At 43.1% G+C, this 19,183-nt stretch overlaps 1 protein-coding gene across 1 annotated transcript in view; it reads left to right on the top strand.

The window, feature by feature from the left end:
- LOC140734106 (uromodulin-like 1) overlaps positions 1–18,934 on the top strand; it is a 38,784-nt gene extending 19,850 nt beyond the window's left edge. Inside the window, exons 6-12 of the mRNA XM_073057687.1 lie at positions 286–417; positions 3,869–4,059; positions 4,316–4,473; positions 8,299–8,556; positions 9,172–9,337; positions 12,222–12,372; positions 18,747–18,934. Of these exons, the coding sequence (XP_072913788.1) occupies positions 286–417; positions 3,869–4,059; positions 4,316–4,473; positions 8,299–8,556; positions 9,172–9,337; positions 12,222–12,372; positions 18,747–18,874 (1,184 nt within the window). The 3' untranslated portion in view covers positions 18,875–18,934. The remainder of the gene's footprint in view (positions 1–285; positions 418–3,868; positions 4,060–4,315; positions 4,474–8,298; positions 8,557–9,171; positions 9,338–12,221; positions 12,373–18,746) is intronic.
- Positions 18,935–19,183: the final 249 nt, after the last annotated feature.

Below are 19,183 nucleotides of genomic sequence, written 5' to 3'. Positions count from 1 at the left end.
CAAGATTTCCAGCACCTGCAGAATCTTGTGTCTCCAATCTACACGAATCCTAGTTCATTCACTCTGCGATCCCAGATGCCACCACTCTCCCCACCCGCAGGTTAATTGGCAATTTAGTGGCCAATTAAACTACCAATCTGCACATTACAGGGATGTGGGAGAGAACTGGCCACTGAGTTTATAGGGAACAGAGACAAATTCCTTTTAATATTAGTAAACCATGCATTCCTGTCAAATGTGCATTCCTTTAATGACTTTTTGATTTTCTTTTTTGTCTCTGTCCAGATGAGGATGAGTGTTCCTCTGCCAAGAATGACTGTCCTGTCGGGGCTGACTGCATCAATACCTTTGATTCCTTCACATGTGTTTGTCATCAAGGGTATTTTGACCCTAATTTTCAAAGCAGATCTTGCAGAGGTTGGTTTTCTCCCTTTTTTAATGTGGTATTGTTTTGTTACAGCTGCTTGCTCACTGTGTCAGATCCTGTGTGTGTGGTCTGCATATTCTCCCTGCTACCCGTGCAGCCTTTCTCCAGGTGCTCTGGTTTCCTCTCCTGCATCCCAGAGACATGCTGATAGGGTAATTGTCCAAGTAGGTGGGCAGCAAAAAAAAATCAAAGAGCGGTCAATGGACAAGCAGGAGTGAGGGAGAATAAGCTTGGAGCTTGCAAGCAAGTTGTTTCTATATTTGTGCTCTGTCAAAACCAGCGCAGCGGTGAGCAACATCCCAGTGCTGAATGGTCAGATCCTTCATTATGAGGAGGTGTGTGACATTGGAGAGCATAAATAGAGCAGATTGAAGAAATTTCTTTCTTGTGCCGATGTCTAGGCCAAGAGGGAGCAGGCTTGCGGAGAGCGGGAGCAACAAACACAAAATGCTGCAGGAACTCAGCAGGTTGGGCAGCGTCTATGGAGTGAAATAAACTGTCATCATTTCAAGCTGAGACCCTTTGTCAGTCCTGATTTAGATTTGGAGCGTGGTAACAAGCCCTTCCAGCCAATGAGCCCGTGCCCCCAATTACGCCATGTGAACAATTAACCTGTCATTGGAATGTGGGGGGGGGGGGGGGGGGAGCTAGAGCATCCAGAGGAAATCCGTGCAGTCACAGGGAAAATACACAAACTGCTTGCAGGCAGTGGCAGGAAATGGGTTACGGGCGCTGCTGTTGCATTTTGCAAACTGCAACGCTATAGTGCCAACTTGATGTGTCTCAGCCAAAACATCAACTGTTTATTCCTTTCTGCAGTTGCTGACCGCTCTGCTCTGGATTTCCAGTATCTGAAGAATCATTTGTGTTGAGGAGGGCTGATGTTTATAGGGGATATTTGGGAAATCTCTTTCCCAATGACCAATTGGAAACTCATTGCTAAGAGGGTTGGTAGGGATAAATGCTCTAGCAACATTCAAGAAGCATCTAGACATGTACTTGAATCACTGAGGCATGGAAGGCAGTGCATTTATTGTGGGGGGGAATGGGATTAGTATGGATAGATACAATGGGGTGCATGAGCATGATGGGCTGAAGGGCTTCCATTATGTATGATGTCCAATCTCTGAGACTCCACCCTTTCCAACAGTCTTAGGGGGTTTTGTAATTCAACTGGACTAACTTTTTCCTTTGAAACACCAGAGTATGAAGTTCCGTCTATTTATTATTATTATTATTATTATTATTTCTTTTAGTATTTGCACATTTTGTTGTTTTTTTTTGCACACTGGTTGAATACACAAGTTGGTGTGGTCTTTCATTGATTCTATTATGGTTATTATTCTATCCTAGATTTATTGAGTATGCCCATAAGAAAATGAATCTCGGGGTTCTATATGGTGATATATACATACTTTAATTTGAACGACGTTCCAAGGGGAGTATCCAGGCCCCAGGAACTGACCCACTGGAAATTCCCTGAGTGGTGCTGGAGGCTCTTGACTAAGCAAATGCAGCAAGAGCCCCCCCCCCCCCCCCCCGGGAGGTGTGGTGGACTTTGTTCACACTTCTCCCTACCTCAGTAAAGCGGTCAGCATTATCTCTTCACCCCTCTCCCATCACGTAGGAGATGCAAAAGCCTGAAAGCACTTATCACTAGCCTCAAGGTCAGCTTCTACACCACCGTTATAAAACTATTAAGTAGTTCCCTTATAGATAAATTGGGCTCCTGACCATGTAATCTAATTGAGATCTTGCACTTTATTGTTTATGAGCACTGCACTCTCTCTGTAGTTGCTGCACTTTATTCTGCATCGTTATTGTTGAGGAGAAATTGAATTGCCTGGGACTGTACTCGCGGGAATTCAGAAGAATGAGAGGAGATCTTACAGAAACATAAAATTATGAAAGAGATAAATAAGATTGAGGCATGACAGTTGTTTCCACTGATAGTTGAGACTAGAACTAGGATACATAGGCTCAGGATTCAGGGGAGTAGATTTAGGATCGAGATGAGGAGGAACTGCTTTTCCCAGAGAGTGGTGAATCTGTGGAATTCTCTGCCCAATGAAACAGTGGAGGCTACCTCAGCAAATATATTTAAGACGAGGTTGGATAGATTTTTGCATGGTAGGGGTAATTGAGGGTTATGGGGTAAAGGCAGGTAGTTGGAGATGAGTCCATGGCCAGATCTTAATGAATGGTGGAGCAGTCTCAATGGGCCAAATGGCCTATTCCTCCTATTTCTTGAATTGAATTAATTTTATTTCTTGCATCCTTCACATACATGAGTAAAAATCTTTATGTTACATCTACATCTAAATGTGCAAATCATAGTCATTTATAATAATTTATAATAAATAGAACAGTCAATGTAATATAGAGTACACTCAAATCAGCGTGAGTTAATCAGTCTGATGGCCTGGTGGAAGAAGCTGTCCCGGAGCCTGTTGGTCCTGGCTTTTATGCTGCGGTACCGTTTCCCGGATGGTAACAGCTGGAATAGATTGTGGTTGGGGTGACTTGGGTCCCCAATGATCCTACTGGCCCTTTTTACACACCTGTCCTTGTAAATGTTCTGAATCATGGGAAGTTCACTACAGGTGTGCTGGGCTGTCCACATCACTCTGCAGAGTCCTGCTATTAAGGGAGGTGCAGTTCCCATACCAGGCAGTGATGCAGCCAGTCAGGATGCTCTCAATTGTGCCCCTGTAGAAAATTTTTAGGATTAGGGGGCCCATACCAAACTTCCTCAACCATCTGAGGTGAAAGAGGTGCTGTTGTGCCTTTTCACCACACAGCTGGGGTGTACAGACCACATGACATCCTTGGTGATGTTTATGCTGAGGAACTTGAAGCTGTTCACCCTCGCAACCCCAGATCCATTGATCTCAATAGGGGTTAGACGTCTCCATTCCTCCTGTAGTCCACAACCAGCTCCTTTGTTGTTGTGACATTGAGGGAAGGGTTGTTTTCTTGACGCCGCTGTGTCAGAGAGATGGCTTGTGGTCTTGTGTTCCTTTGTTCTACCTCAATGTACTGTGTAATGATATGATCTGTATGAGCTGTATTCAAGACCAGCTCTTCACTGTACCGCAGTACATGTGATATTTAATAAATCATTTCCACCTTGAATAAAAACATGATGGAATATTCTGATGGTCAGGCAGCATATGTGGAGGCAATATTTTGAGTCAGTTACCTTTAGTAAGAATCATTAATTTGGATCATTTTGTTATTATTTTACTTTGTCCTACCTCAATGCACTGTGTAATGATTTGATCTGTATCAATAGTATACAAGACAAGCTTTGCAGTATGTCTTTGTACATGTGACAATAATAAACCAATTCTAATGTGTCCTTGCCATGGCTGTTCTAGGAATTCCTGTTCTCTGCTGTAGGATGATAATGTGTAATGGAACCCCTTTTCTCCCCATTAGATCATGGAGTGTTTGCAGACTGCAGAATGGATTCAATGAAAATTAGTGTGTCGAAAGAATTCCTGGTGGATCTGATGCAGACAGGTCTGCAGCTGGTCCTGAACGATGGGGTCTGTGGGGCAGAAGAGGAACTGGACTTCTACACATTCACTGTCACTGACACCAAAGCTTATTGTGGAGGGCAGCTTGAGGTAAGGTCAAAGGAATTTATTATCAAAATACTGCACATAAGAATATATCCCCTTAAGATCTAAAAGGGCAAGGTTAGAGGGACCACTGAAAGACAGACAGCTCACAGCAACCCAAATAATCACCAGCTTTTTTTTTAAAAAAAGCCTAGTTAACCACTTTGAATTATTTTCTAATACACTTAAGAAACTTTGCATGTGTACATTAACAATGTCAAACTCCAATTATTTTAAAGAATTGCTTTTGTCTTTTCTCCAGATGAATGAGACACACAAAATATTCAAACACGTCATCACTAACGAGTACCACTCTGAATCTCCCATCATCAGAGAACCACGTCTGATACTCACTGTGAACTGTGCCTATTCCAGGAGTTCCTTAGCCAAAATGCCTCTGGATTCGATCAAACAGATTAGGTATGCTTAATGTTTAACCTTTTCACTAGGTTCAGTGATAGTTTTTTTAAAAATCACAACAGTAATTAAAGGTAGTCCCCGAGTTACGAACGTCTGACTTACGGACAACTCGTACTTACGAACCGAGGAAGGAGAACACCATCCGCCATTTTAAGTCGTTGATGTTGACACTGTGTTGAGTGTTTAACTTTGTATTTGGCTTAAATTTTTCTTAGTAAGATTCACCCTGACCCTGCACCCCCCCCCCCCCACCATTCCAGTCGGCTGGTGGCACAGTGAGATCAGCACCGGGCTAGAGAATGGAAGTTTCCAGGTTCGATCCAGTGATGGACCGCTCCTGTACCGGGTTGATGTTGATCCAGTGACTCCCATACCATCCGTGCCAGGTTGATGTCAAGCTCGCAAATCGACCGCATTAAAAAAAAAACACTGCCACCTCCAGTTTAAATTCCCACACGGCATATTGTGGAGGATCAAAAACCCAAACCCAGCACAGCCCCCACTTGTCCCATTTAGCCTGTCTCAGTGTGGTGGTCCTTAGGACCCAGCGGACCTCGGGAGCCGGCGGAGCTCAGGACCCACTGCCCACTGTGTTTCTGTTCCATTGATGGGAAGCAATCACGATTGAAAATAAAGTGGAAATAATAAAGCATTTGGAAAGAAGTGAAACGCCATCGGTCAGTGGAAAAGCATTAGGCTACAGTCAGTCAACAATCGGAACAATTTTAAAGGATAAAGTGAGAATAATGGAGGATGTGAATGGCCCTGCCCCGATGAAAGCTACAATTATTACTAAGCAACACAGTGGTTTAATTATTAGATACATATGTTAAGTGTTTTATATGCATAGAAAGGTAAAATATATATTTTAATTCTTGGCTGTGCAGATCAAGACTATTTCCTTGTTGTCTCATAGGCTGTTCTTATCGAAAGATTTCCCTTTGTATCTGTCCCATTTGAGCTAGATTTCAGTACAAATATTGACCTAAGGCAAGGTGCTTTGTTCTGTTTTTGCTTACAGGTGAATTGGTTAGTTGGAGTTGGTTACCAATGCTGACTTGCTGTTAATTCTTTGTTATGAACATCCAATTAAACAGCCATAACCACAACATGATTTCCAAAGAATCTCCTGGTCAATATCATTTCCAGATCCAATAGCATTTGCGTAGAACAGTTTAGCCAGCTAGTTGATTACTTCTAGTTTAATTAGTTCAGCACAACACTGTAGACGGTCTCCTCTCTTGCTATGGAAGGAGCGATGTCTGTCCCTCCCTTGTTAGTGAGGGAGAGCCTAAGGCTACGTTCACACTAGACTGGATAATTTTGAAAATGCCGGCTTCGTGTAAAAATGATAAGCGTCCATACCAAGCATTTTTGAAAATACCTCCGTTCACATTAAAACGGGTATTTGGGTGAATCTCCTCCTACTGGGCATGCACAGGACACATCTACAGAAAACAAGCGACATGTTTGGTTTTGAATCTCACTGTGAAAGTCCATGTTTGTGCAGTTACAGACTAGAAAAACTTAAAACGAAATTGCCAAACGACAGACAGCTGTTGGCTTTCACACAGGAGGACTTAAAACTTGAAAAAAAGAGAGACTAGAGCATATGGAGGCAACCAAAAGGGAGTTAACGGACAGTATGACCCGGCTGATGACGAACATTGAAAAACTGACTAACTGCATTAATAAAGCTCCTTGTTAAATGTATAAAACATGTCTGCATCAGTGTTATCTTGTATTTCCATACAATGTTACATTAGGCTGTTACACATCTATTGTCAGAGAAGTACTTGCATAAATAGGTAAACCACCTTCATACAAGCAAGGATAGAAAACGGAACGAAGTGAGTATACTTATTTATTCGGTAAGTTATGGGTCGAAGTATTTGGTGAGTACATTTCTAACTCTTCTGGCTTCAGTCTCGTTGCCGTCTGTTCTGAAATTGTTAGGTTGTGTGGTGGGTTTCATCCAGGAAAACAATGAAATGCCACCATCTGTTCTGGCATGTCATGATAGCGTTTCTAGAAATCTCCGCTTACCCCATCCACACTACTCTTGCCCAAGTGGCGTTTTCAAATTTACACACTCTGGAGGATGATTTAGAGAAGCTCTGTTTTTGGGGGAGGAAAACGCCATTTCAGTGTGGACAGAGGTTCAAAACGAAGAGAAAAGGCTTTGGTTATGGAGTTATCCGGTCTAGTGTGGACATAGCTTAAGAGATGTTGAAGTGAAGTTTTTTTTTGAAGTACTGTAGACCATGGTGTGTCTCTGGGGGGCATGGAGGGTAGTAGAAATGCTGATGTTTTATGCTTTTATAAGTGAGGGGGAGGGGAGTTGAGGCTGCTTGAGTGTGGGAGGGGGCAGGGGATTTTGGGGTTCTTGCATTTTTGTCATTCATTCTTTGGGGTTTTCCTTCTGTTTTGAGGATGTCTGTGGAAGTGAGAATTTCAGGTTGTATACATTCTCTGATCTTAAATGGAACTGTTGAAGGGACAGGCACTTCAGGCATAATGTCTGCTGAACAAAATACAGAATTAAACTAAATCTCTGTACATGTACATGATCCATATCCATCCATTCCCTGTGCATCTGTTTCTACCGTTTATCCCTTAAATGTCACTTCCGTATCTATTTCCACCACCACACAGCATGGCCCAGAAACCCAACACCCTCGGCATTTAAATGAAGAACTTGCTTTTCCCTCTCATCTTAACGCTACGCCTCAAGCGCTTGGCATTTCTGTCCCCTGGGAGAAAAATTCTGACCGTCTACCCTGGCAGGAGTGCAATCACTCAAGTCAAGTACAACGTTCTGTAAGGAGTTGTCTATTAACCCCTTAATGGACAATGCCTGTGTGTAACTCTGTTTAAAGTGGGAGGCTGATGCACGGACAACCACCACTTAGTCCTTGACAGATTGGGGTCATGGTCCAGCGGCATGGAGTGAAAGGCAACTGGGGTCCCTTCACTGCCGTTGTGACATGACGTCATCTTCCACCTGCTCCACTGCTGAGGTTTTGGTTGGATTGCTCTTTGTCTGGAACCTCTTCCTCAACCTTACCAGCATGGGTGACCCTACCAGGAGATCGGTGCCAGATAGCTAAATTCCAGATGGCATCGCTCTCGATCTCAGGAACTCACAAGCTGCTGCATGATGATAGTCTCAAGAATAATCTACCCTCTCTATGCTTCTCATCATTTTATGCACCTCTGCTACTTCAGGGGAAAAAATTAACCTAAATGTGTCCCACCTCTCCTTGTAGCTCTTACACTCTAATCCAGGCAACGTGCCGGAAAATGCACAATATGCTGGAGGAACGCTGCAAGTCAGGCAGCACCTATGAACATTCAGTGACTCAGAATGAGACCCTTCTTGGTCAAAAAATGTCAACTGTTCATTGCCCTCCATAGATGCTGCCTGACCTTCTGGGTTCTTCCAACATTTTATGTTTGTTCCCCTGGAATTCCTGTCTCAGCATCCTGGATTAGGGGGTACAAGCTATCAGGAGAAGATGGACAGACTTGGGTTGTTTTTCTTGGAGAGGCTGAAGGGAGAACTGATAGAAGTTTATAAACTTCTGAGAAACGTAGACAGGATAGATATTCAGAAACTATCTCCCAGGGTAAAGTACCAGGGGCTATGGCTTTACGGTGATGGGGGTGGGAGCAGTTTTTTTGTTTAACAGAGAGAAAACAACCAAAGTTTCTCCTTGTAATTCATATATTCTCTTCTGAAACCTGTGTAACTTCTGTATAATGGGACGACCATTTATTGCTCAGAAGTGTCCTAAACTGTTTTGTTTTCTTGTTTGATTCAAGGATGTTTGAACCCATAATTGAGTATAACAGAGACCCCCTCCATCTCGCCATCTTCCTCTACAAAGACGACACATTCTCACCCAGCACTATGTACGGAGAGTCTCCAACCATCCAGCTTAACGAGGATCTCTACTTGGAGATCAGGGCATCTCCGACTGGGATCTCGGAGGCTGCTTTTGTTTTGGAAGTGGTTTCTTGTTGGGCCACTGCGGCTGCTGACCGGCTGGGAAGATTAGCGTTCCAGTTCCTCCAGGATGGGTGAGAACTTCTTCTCATAAGCGCAATGAGTTCAAACAAAGTTTGCTGAACTGATATCCAGAATGTGGGGGGATGGGGTTGGTTTGTCCTGCGAAGAAAGATTGGACAAACTTGTGTGCACTGGTATTTCGAAGAATGAAAAAGGACCTGTTTGGGTACTGAAAGGCCTGGATAGAATGGCTGTGGAGTCGAGAATCTGGGGACACAATCTCTGAATAAAGAGACGTCCCTTTAGAACAGAGTCAAACTTCTAAGAGGAGTGCTGTTGTGCCGCCTTTGTGGTGGCTTTTGCAGCTTAACCCAGGCATGTTCTCTATATTAACACCAGAGAATTTCAGGTTATTGACCCTCTTCACGTCCATTTCCCTAATGAAGACTGCCTCACGGACTTCTGGCTTCTCCCTCCTGTAGCTGATAATCAGCTCTTTGGTTTTGCTGATGTTGGAGTGAGAGGTTATTGAGGTACCACTCAATGAAATTGAAGGTCTCTGTGCTTACATGCTGGTTCATCACCAGATTTGATTGGGTCAACAAAGCAAGCCCATGTGTTGCTGAGGAGATGAATTGGGTGTTGATTTTCCTTCTGCTGTTTTCTCTCCTCCGTTCTTCCAATAGGTGTCCTGTAGACGAGACCTTCAGATGGTATTCCGTTAACGGGCTGAGCAGCAACACCCGGTTTGCCATCAAGATGTTCCGCTTCACAGAAATGGTGAACAGTCCCATCTACCTGCACTGCCAGGTGACGATCTGCAATGTGGAAGCTGCTGGAGACTGTTTAACAGTAGGTCAACTATTTAAATCCCAAGCGAGCTATTAACTGGATAACTGGAGTGTTATTAAAAACTTTTTTTAAAGATTCTATAGATGGAAGATGCTGCATCTGGTTGTTTTCTAAGCACGATTTGTTAATTAGCAACATTTAACAGTCGTAGGGGATAGGGACCATGTGTGATCAGATGGGATCAGTTTAAAATGGCCGCATAGGTTGGCAGAGACATGATGGGCAGAAGGGCCTGTTGCTGTCCTATGCTGTCCTTTGTTCTAATCAAAGCCAGGCTGATGCTGAGCAGCACATGAATACCTGTGGCCACTTTAGTAGGTACACCTCTACACTGCTTGTTAATCAGCCAATCATGTGTCAGCAACTCAATGCATAAAAGCATGCAGACACAGTCAAGAGGTTCAGTTGTTGTTCAGGCCAAACATCAGAATGGGGAAGAAATGTGATCTGAGTGACTCCTGCTGTGAAATGATTGTTGGTGCTAGAAAGGGTGGTTTGAGTATCTCTGAAACAGCTGATCTCCTGGGATTTTCACACACAACCATCTCTAGAGTTTACAGAGAATGGTGTGGAAAAATACAGCGGGCAGTAGTTCTGTGACTGAAGACACCTTGTTAATGAGAGAGGTCAGAGAATGGCCAGACTGGGTCAAGCTGACAAGAAGGCAACAATAACTCAAATATCCACATGTTACAACAGTGGTGTGCGAACGAGCATCTCTGAATGCACAACATGTTGAACCTTGAAGTGGATGGGCTACAGCCGTAGAAGATCTCAAATGTACACTCAATGACACTTGATAAAGTGGCCACTGAGTGTATATTCTCAGTGATACAGTTTGTATTCATTACATTGTAATGGTGTACCAGTGAGTGATGTGGTAATTGGTTTATTATTGTCCCATGTACTGAGATAGTAATCCAGAAAAGCCATTGCATACACAAGTCCTTTGAGGCAATAAGAAAGAAAAGTAATAACAATGCAGAATAAAGTGTTAGTTACAGAGAAGTGCAGCGAGACAATAAGGTGCAAGGCTATGATAGGTAGACTGAGATTGAGTCCTTTATCATACAAAGGACTTGTTCAAGAGTCTGACAGCAGGGTAGAAGCTGTCCTTGAGCCTGGTGCCAGTCAGGGTTCTTGGAGTATCTCAGAAACTACTGATCTCCTGGTGTTTCCAAACACTACTGTTTCAAGAGCAGGATTCCCAGCCTGGTGTGTATGGCAGTATGTTCCAGATTCCAACATCCTCTCAGTGGAAAATCTTCCTAGGATTCCCTCTGCTCCTTACTCCAGACCCTATGGTTTAGACATCTCTGCTATGGGAAAAGTTTTGTGACCACAGCAAAGATTACTGCACTTTCTCTTATACTACCTCAATGCACTGTTGTAATGAATGAATCTGTACAGTTGGTACGCAAGACAAGTTTTCCACTGTACCTCAGTACATGGGACAATAATAGACCAATTTATTAATTTAATTTCAGAGACGTGAAATTATGCAGATGCTGGTGGAACTCAGCATTTCCAGAGGGAAATAAACAGTAGATATTTTGGGCCAGGACTCTTCAGCATAAATGAGGGGTCTCAGCCCAAAATAATAATTGTCTGAGCATGTCTAATTAATGGAGTGCTTACTATATTAAATCCCCTCAATTTTGTACGTTGTATTAGACCCCCCCCCCCCCACCCCACAGTCTCCTCCACTCCAAGGAAAATCCAACTTCTCATGCAGATGAACTCTGCAACTTGTCCAGTACTGTCACATCCTTCAGACTGTGTGGTGACTAGAACTGTACACACAACTCCAGCAGTGACTCAACCGATAACTTAGAAAGTTGTATCATAACTCCCCTACCCTTGCCTTCATTGGTCACACAGAAAACAGCTATTTGCAAGCCTTCTAAGTCATCTTATCGATTTGTGCCACCACTTTCATAATGCTTGGTCTTGCACGCAAAAGTTCCTCAAAACTCCCTAGGGCCTTGCCATTCATCGTGTGAAGTCTTTGTTGGTCTTCCCAGAATGTATTGGCGCTTGTGTAGCAGGATTAAACTCCAGCTGTGATTGACTTGCCTGTCTTACTAACTAATCAACCTTTTAGTTTGCAAAAAGAATTGATAGAACGTGGAACATAGAACAGGAAAGCACAGTACAAGCCCTTCAGACCACAATGTTGTGACGACCACCTAACCTACTCCAAAGTCAATCTAACCCTTCTGTCCTACATAGACCTACATTTTTCTATCGTCCATGTGCCTATCTGAGTCTCTTAAGTCCAATGTATCAGCCTCTACCACCAACGCTGGCAGTGTGTTCCACGCACCTGTGACGTTCCTCCTTGTACTTTAGTCCAATCACCTTAAATTGGTTTTGGTGAAAATCTTTTGATATGGTTCTGTTTTAGAATGTGCTGTCTTAGAAGGAGGTGAAGGGAAGTGGATACATAGTTTGTAGAGGAATGCAGAAAGGGAGACAAGTCTACCAAAAAGCAGTTAAAGTTCATTTTCTCCTATTTCTAAGATTAGAGAATAGTAACTTTTTGTTACATGTACGTGAAAACATACTGAAATATGTGCTTTTGCATCAACAACCAACACAGTCCAAGGATGTGCTGTGGGCAGCCTGCAAGTGTTGCCATGCTTCCAGCACCAGCAAAGCAGGCCCACAACTTACTAACCCTAACCAATTATGTTTGAGAATGTGGGAGGAAATCTGAGCACCAGGAGGAAACTCGTGCAGTCACAGGGAGAACACACAAGCTTGTTACAGTAGTGGGAATTGAGCCCAGGTCAATGGTGCTACACTAACCACAACAGTACCTCGCCACCCTTGTTCATCTTGCTTGGCACATTGGTAACTTTTTATTTCCTACCCCCCACAGAAGTGCTCCAGTGCACAGATTCCCAAAAGAGACAAACAGAGGGAAGGGACAACGCTCCATGAGACTGTGACTGAACTTGTTTCCACAGGATCCATAGCTCTGCGCAGCCATCCCAGTCAGCCAGAGGACCTGGAAGAAACGGCCATCAAATGTGCGTATCAGTGATCAAAGAACAATTTGCTGCAGGAACTCAGCCGGTCAAGCAGCATCTGAATCAGATTTATTTTAAGAGGCATAGAATACTATAAACATAGAAATCTTTCGGCCCATCTAGTCCATGCTGAACTGTTATTCTGCCTATCCCATTGACCTGCACCCAGACCATAGCCCTCCATACCTCTCCCATCCATGTATATATCCAAATTTCTGAACTATTGAAATCAAACCTGCACCCCCCCCACTTCTGGAAGCTTGTTCCACACTCTCACCACATTCTGAGTAAAGAAGTTCCCCCTCGTGTTCCTCTTAAACATTTCACCTTTCACCCTTGACCCATGATCTCTAGATCTCCTATCTGTACCCCTCATGATTTTGTTTACCCTATCTCTGATATGAAATGAAATTTGTTTTGTAGCAGCAGTACAGTGCAATGAATTACATAGTGCAATATAGGAAAAAAAATAATGAGGGAGCGTTCGAAGAATTGCAACATTTCGAGTCAAAACCCTACATCAGAACAGTTCCTTCCTCCCCATAGATGCTGCTCAACCCACTGAGTTCCTCCAGAAAGGTTATGCTCCGTATTTCGGTATCTGCCTTCTCATGCGTCTCTGCCGGTACATGTTTGATGGTCCATGTATAACAGGGAATTGGTTTAGATGTGGCTTCTCAGTGAAAGCCTGACCCATTACGAAAAAGTCCACGTAGCAAGTCCTTTCTCTAGTGTAAATGTTGAGAGGATTATAATTCCATCTCCAATCATGACTCATTTTAGTGAGTGCTTTATTTTTTGTTTAGAGCAAAAAAACAAAATAATAGGCCCTTTTGGCCCAATAAGCCCATGCCACCCCTGTGACCAATTAACCTACTAACCCAAATATCTTTGGACTGTGGGAGGGAACTGGAGCACCTGGAGGAAACCCACGCAGTCATGGGGGAACGTACATGTGCTGTTCCTTATTGTGGTGGAGAGGTTTGTGTGCCTTAATGATCCTGGGAGCTATAGCAGCTGGGACTTCAGTCCCTAGTAGGTTCAACCTTGCTGGGCAGGTTCCAGGTGAAGGGCCAGAGGAATACAGCACCTGGTCCTCCAGGTTGGGTGTAGGGCCAGCAACACTACCCTGTAAAATCTTTACCGCTACAGAAACCGAAACAAGGAAATTTATTGCTGCCGGTGAGAGGAGTGATGCAGAACTGGAAACAGAAATTATGATGGATGGAGATCAAAGCCACCAGGACATCGCCGGACTGAAAGCTAATCTTCTTTCACCCAAAGAAACTATCCATGTTGGATGCTGGAATGTTCAAACTTTATATCAAACTGGAAAGCTTGCACAGACTATCAAAGAGATGCATAACTGACTATCAAAGAGATGACTACAGCTGCTTGGAATACAAGAAACACATTGGACAGATTCTGGAAAGCGACCCCTAGCATCTGGCGATACAATCATATGGTCAGGCCGCAAGGACAACCACCGTTTACAAGGTGTGGCACTCATCATGGACAAGGATGCCTCGAGGGCCTTATTAGAATGGAACCCCATCTATGAAAGACTCCTGTATGTTTGTTTAAACTCTAAGTTTGCTAAACTGTCCATAATTGTGGTATATGCACCTACTGAGGATGCGGAAGAAGAAACTAAAGATGAGTTTTACAACAGCCTTCAAGCTGCCGTGGAAAAGATCCTGAAACACGATGTGCCCATTATAATGGGGGACCTTAATGCAAGAGCTGGGAGTGAAAACAGCAATCCCAAAAGTACTATTGGAAGGCATGGTGTTGGATATGACAATGGTGAAAGACTTTGACATTCGTGAAATGAACCGTCTTACAGTAGGAGGCACCATTTTCCAGCATAGAGATATCCATAAACTCACGTGGAAATCCCCAGATGGGAAAACAGTCAGATTAACCATATCATCATCATCAACAACAAATGGAAGAATCACTCAACGATATTCGAGCAAAAAGGCTAGTGGATGTTGGCAGCGATCACCATCTCCTTGTAGCAAAAGTGAAACTAAAATTGAGGAAAGTGAGAATCGGCTTAGGCAGAGGCCGACGCTTCGATTCCAGCAAACTTCAAAACTTCAAGATACAGAGAAAATTTACACTCAAACTTACAAACAGATTTAGCATACTTGGCAAAGATACTGACATGACAATCCACAACTTTAATAATGTGATGAAGGAGGCTAGTAAAGAGATCCTGGGATACCAAAAGAAATGGAAAAAACAATGGATTAGTGAGATAATCTGGATGAAAATAACGAAAAGGAAAGAAACCAAGAAAAGAATGCTGAGTACAACTTCCCATCGTCTGAGGGAGAGACTTGCTGCTGAATGTGCCGAGAATGATGAGGATGTTAGACGAAGCTGCAGAAAGGACAAGCCACGGTATTTTGAGACACTTGCCTCAAAAGCTGAAGAAGCTGCAAAAAATATGGATATGAGAACATTATACAAAATAACCAAGTGCATGAAGGGGGAACTATGGAAACAAGCATGATATCGCTATAAAAGCAAAGGATGGCAATATTATCAAAAACGAGAAAGGAATAACCACCAGATGGAAAGAACATTTTGAAGCAGTTTTGAATAGACCAACACCTCGAGAAACCCCTGAGATTTGTGAGTAATGAAGACTTTGATAGGTCCACGGAACCACCCACAGTTGAAGAAGTCCAGCAAGCCATTAAGAAAATGAAATCAGGAAAGGCACCCAGAGAAGATGAGATACGCGCAGAAATGCTTAAGGGAGGTGGCAGAGGAATGTGCTGTGTGCTGTGTCAAATCTTTAGCACCATCTGGAAAAGTGAAGAAATACCCAAGGTGTGGAAAACTGGATTTATTGTAAAACTGCCAAAGAAAGGAGATTTAAGTATATGCGACAACTGGAGAGCTGTTACACTCCTCTCAATCACAAGCAAAGTTTTTAGTTGCATCTTGTTAAATCGGCTCTCAGAGGTTGTGGAAGATATCATCCAGAAAGAACAAGCTGGCTTTAGAAAAGGTCAATCTTGCATAGACCATATATTCGTACTAAGACAAATTCTCGAACAATCTGCAGAGTGGAACAGAAATCTTTATGTACTATTTGTGGACTTCGAAAAAGCATTTGACAGTATCCACCGGGAAACACTCTGGAAATTTTTAAGAAGTTACGGATTTCCCCAAAAAATTGTAAACATTATCCAAATGATGTACAGCGGCTTCCAGTGCAAGGTGATTTGTGGAAAGCAACTGACAGAAAGCTTCAGGGTATGCACAGGAGTCGAACAGGGATATATCCTATCACCTTTGCTCTTCATTTTAGCAATGGATTGGCTTATGAGGGAAACAATCACAGAAAAGAAATGGGGTATTCAATGGACACTTACCTCAACACTTGAAGACCTAGTTTTTGCTGACGATATCAGTCTGCTAGCGAGTCATCATTGTGACATTCAGGAGAAATCAGACAGGCTTGCATCATGCATCGCAACTTGGGATGAACATTCAAGTGAGGAAAAACAAAGATCATGAAGATGAACGCTTCCAACCTCCAACCAGTAATCATCAATAATCAGCAAATGGAAGAGGTAGATGAGTTCACGTACCTTGGGAGTAAAGTCAGCACTGATGGAGATAGTGGTAAGGATGTATTAGCAAGACTATCTAAAGCAAATCAAGCTTTTGGCAGCCTCAATGCAGTTTGGAAATCCACACAACTCAAACTTAACTCCAAAATCAGAATTTTTAAAAGCAACGTCCTAAGCATGCTACTTTATGGAAGTGAAGGTTGGAAGATGACGAAAGACATCTGCAAGAAACTTGACATGTTCCAGACAAAATGCCTACGGTGTATCAAGAAGATCTTCTGGCCTGAGAAATTCAGAAACCAAGACTTGCTTACATCTTGCAATATGGAATCAATCTCAGTTTGTGTGAAAAGAAGACGATGGAGATGGCTGTACCACGTAATGAGAATGCCAAATGATCAACTAGCAAAAGTAGTACTGAGGTGGACCCCACAGGGAAAGTGAAGTAGGTGCAGGGACAAAATGACGTGGTGAAGATCTGTGGAAGCAGAACTGAAAGAAGTAGGCATGAACTGGGTAACAGTGAGCAACAGAGCGAAAGACCGGAAGAAATGGAAGACCCTTGTGGAGGCTCCATGTGCCACCTAGGCACTAAGGGTTCAGATGACAACGACAGAGCCTCTTATCTTGTAAACATCCATAAAATTGCCTCTCATCCTCCTTCACTCCAAAGAGAAAAGCCCCAGCTCTCTCAACCTCTCATAAGACCTACTCTCCAATCCAAGCAGCATCCAGGTCAATCACCTTTGCACCTTCTCTTTTCATAGAAGTGAAATGCCCAACGCAAGATGTGTGGGATGTCTTGGCGTACAAAGTGGGAAACGGGAAGGTTAGAAAGACTTTAAAAAGCGAACAATAAAGAAGAGTTATTTTATGAAAATAAACTAGCATAAAATATAAAAATGGATAGTTTTTATAATTGTATAAAGCAGAAGAGGGTGGCCAAAGTGAAAGCAGGTCCCTTGGAGGATGAGAAGGGGTAATTGATATTGGGTAGTGGGAAATTGCAGAGGCTTTGAATGACTATTTTGTGTCTATCTTCACTGTGGAGGATATGTCTAACATGCCAAAGAGAGATGTTATGAATGTGATGGGAGGCGAGGACCTCTATACAATAGCTATCACTGAAGAGGTGCTAAGCAAACTTATGGGGCCTGAAGATAGATAAATTCCCTGGTCCTGATGGAATGCATTCCAGAGTACGGAAAGAAATGACAGAAGTTATAGCAGAGGCTTTGCTGATAATCTACCAATATTCTTTGGACTCTGGGCAGGTCCCAGTGGTTTGGAAGATGGCAAACATCATGCCGCTGTTCAAAAAAGGATGTAGGCAAAAATGCATGTAACTAAAGGCCAGTTGGTTTAACGTCTGTAGTTGGGAAAATGCTTGGAGCTATCACTAAAGAAAAAATAGTGAGGCATCTGAAAAGAAATTGATCCATCAGGCAGATGCAGCATGGATCCAGCAAAGGCAGCTCCTGTTGGACAAACTTACTGGGGTTCTTTGAGGATGTAATGAGTGCAGTGGATAGAGGGGAACAGACGGACAGTATTTACTTGGATTTCCAGAAGGTGTCTGGCAAGGTGCTGCATAAAATAAGGATGCATAGAGTTGGGGGTGATGTACTAGCATGGATTGAGGGTTGGTTAACTGATAGAAAGCAGAGAGTTGGGATACTTTGATGTTTCTGTGGTTGGCAATAAGCTGTGAGCAGTATGCTGCAGGGGTCGTGGCTGGGCCTGTAACTGGTCACAACATTAACAATCTGCAAGAGGGGACTGAGTGTAGTGTATCTAAGTTTGCTGATGATCTACCAAATTGAGTAGAAAAGCAAATTGTGCAAAAGATAGAGGGTCTCTGCTGAGAGATTATAGATGGGTTAAGTGAGTGGGTCAGGGTCTGGCAGATGGAATACAATGTTGGTAAATGCGAGGTCATCCACCTTGGAAGGAAAAATAGGAGAACGTATTATTTAAATAATTTTAAAAATTGCAGCATGCTGCTGTGCAGAGAAACTTTGGAGTGCTTGTGCATGATCTACAAAAGGTTGGTTTGCAGGTGCAGCAGGCTATCAGGAGGGCAAATTGTATGTTGGCCTTCATTGCTAGAGTGATCGAATTTAAGAGCAGGGAGGTTGTGCGGCAACTGTATAGGTTACTACTGAGGCCGCACCTGGAGTACTGCGTGTGTTTCTGGTCTCCTTACTTAAGGAAGGATATACTGGCTTTGGAGGCGATGCAGAGGAGGTTCACCAGAGATGAGGGGGTTAGACTAAGAGGAGAGCTTGAGACGCCTGGGACTGTACTCACTGGAATTCAGAAGAATGAGAGGAGATCTTATAGAAACATTTCTTTTACTTAATTTTATAAGATAGAGGCTGGATAGTTGTTTCCACTGATAGTTGACTAGAACTAGGGGACATAGGCTCAAGATTCGAGGGAGTAGATTTAGGATGGAAATGATGAGGAACTGCTTTTCCCAAAGAGTGGTGACACTGGAATTCTCTGCTTGATGAAGCAGTGGAGGCTACCTTAGTAAATGTACTTAAAACAAGGTTGGAGAGATTTTTGCATAGTAGGAGAATTAATGGTTAAGGAGAAAAGGCAAGTAGGTGGAGATGATTCCATGGGCAGATCAGCCATGATCTTATTGAACAGCAGAGCAGGCTCGACAGGCCAGATGGCCAACTCCTGCTCCTATTTCTTATGTTCTTGTTTGTGTGTTTCTTGAATCTCTCCATGAATGGAATATTTAAACCAATGCTTGCTGTTACATTCTAGGGCATGGCTCAAAACCCCTCCTCTGGATAATTGGCGGTGTAACAGGAATATCCCTGCTGATGGTAGTTGTAGTTATTTCACTAAAGGCTACGAATGGCCATGCATGGTTGGAATGGCGTAGTTCCTGATGGAAGATTGGGTGTCTTCTGTTCCCACAAAAGATGTAGTTCAGTTTCTGATACTAAGATAAGTTCTGATTATTTGCTACAATGGGTGTTTATAATAAAATCAAACTATTAAACTGCCTTCAGTGTATTTTCTGATCAGATTTTGCTGAATGCTCCTGAAATGAAGGTTGCTGGGAGGAGAAAATTCAGAGGTAGTTTGTTCAAATCAAGAATTGTATGGATAGGGCATGAAGAGAAACTTCCACTGGCCTGGGATGGTTAAGAACCAGGGAACAAGGAGACACAATACTGAACCAAAGGTTTAAAGGT

The sequence above is a fragment of the Hemitrygon akajei genome, chromosome 10 (genome assembly GCF_048418815.1).
Source record: "Hemitrygon akajei chromosome 10, sHemAka1.3, whole genome shotgun sequence".
Classification (NCBI taxonomy): domain Eukaryota; kingdom Metazoa; phylum Chordata; class Chondrichthyes; order Myliobatiformes; family Dasyatidae; genus Hemitrygon; species Hemitrygon akajei.
The sequence above is the reverse complement of the archived record's forward strand: the minus strand, read 5'-3'. Positions and strand labels throughout refer to the sequence as shown.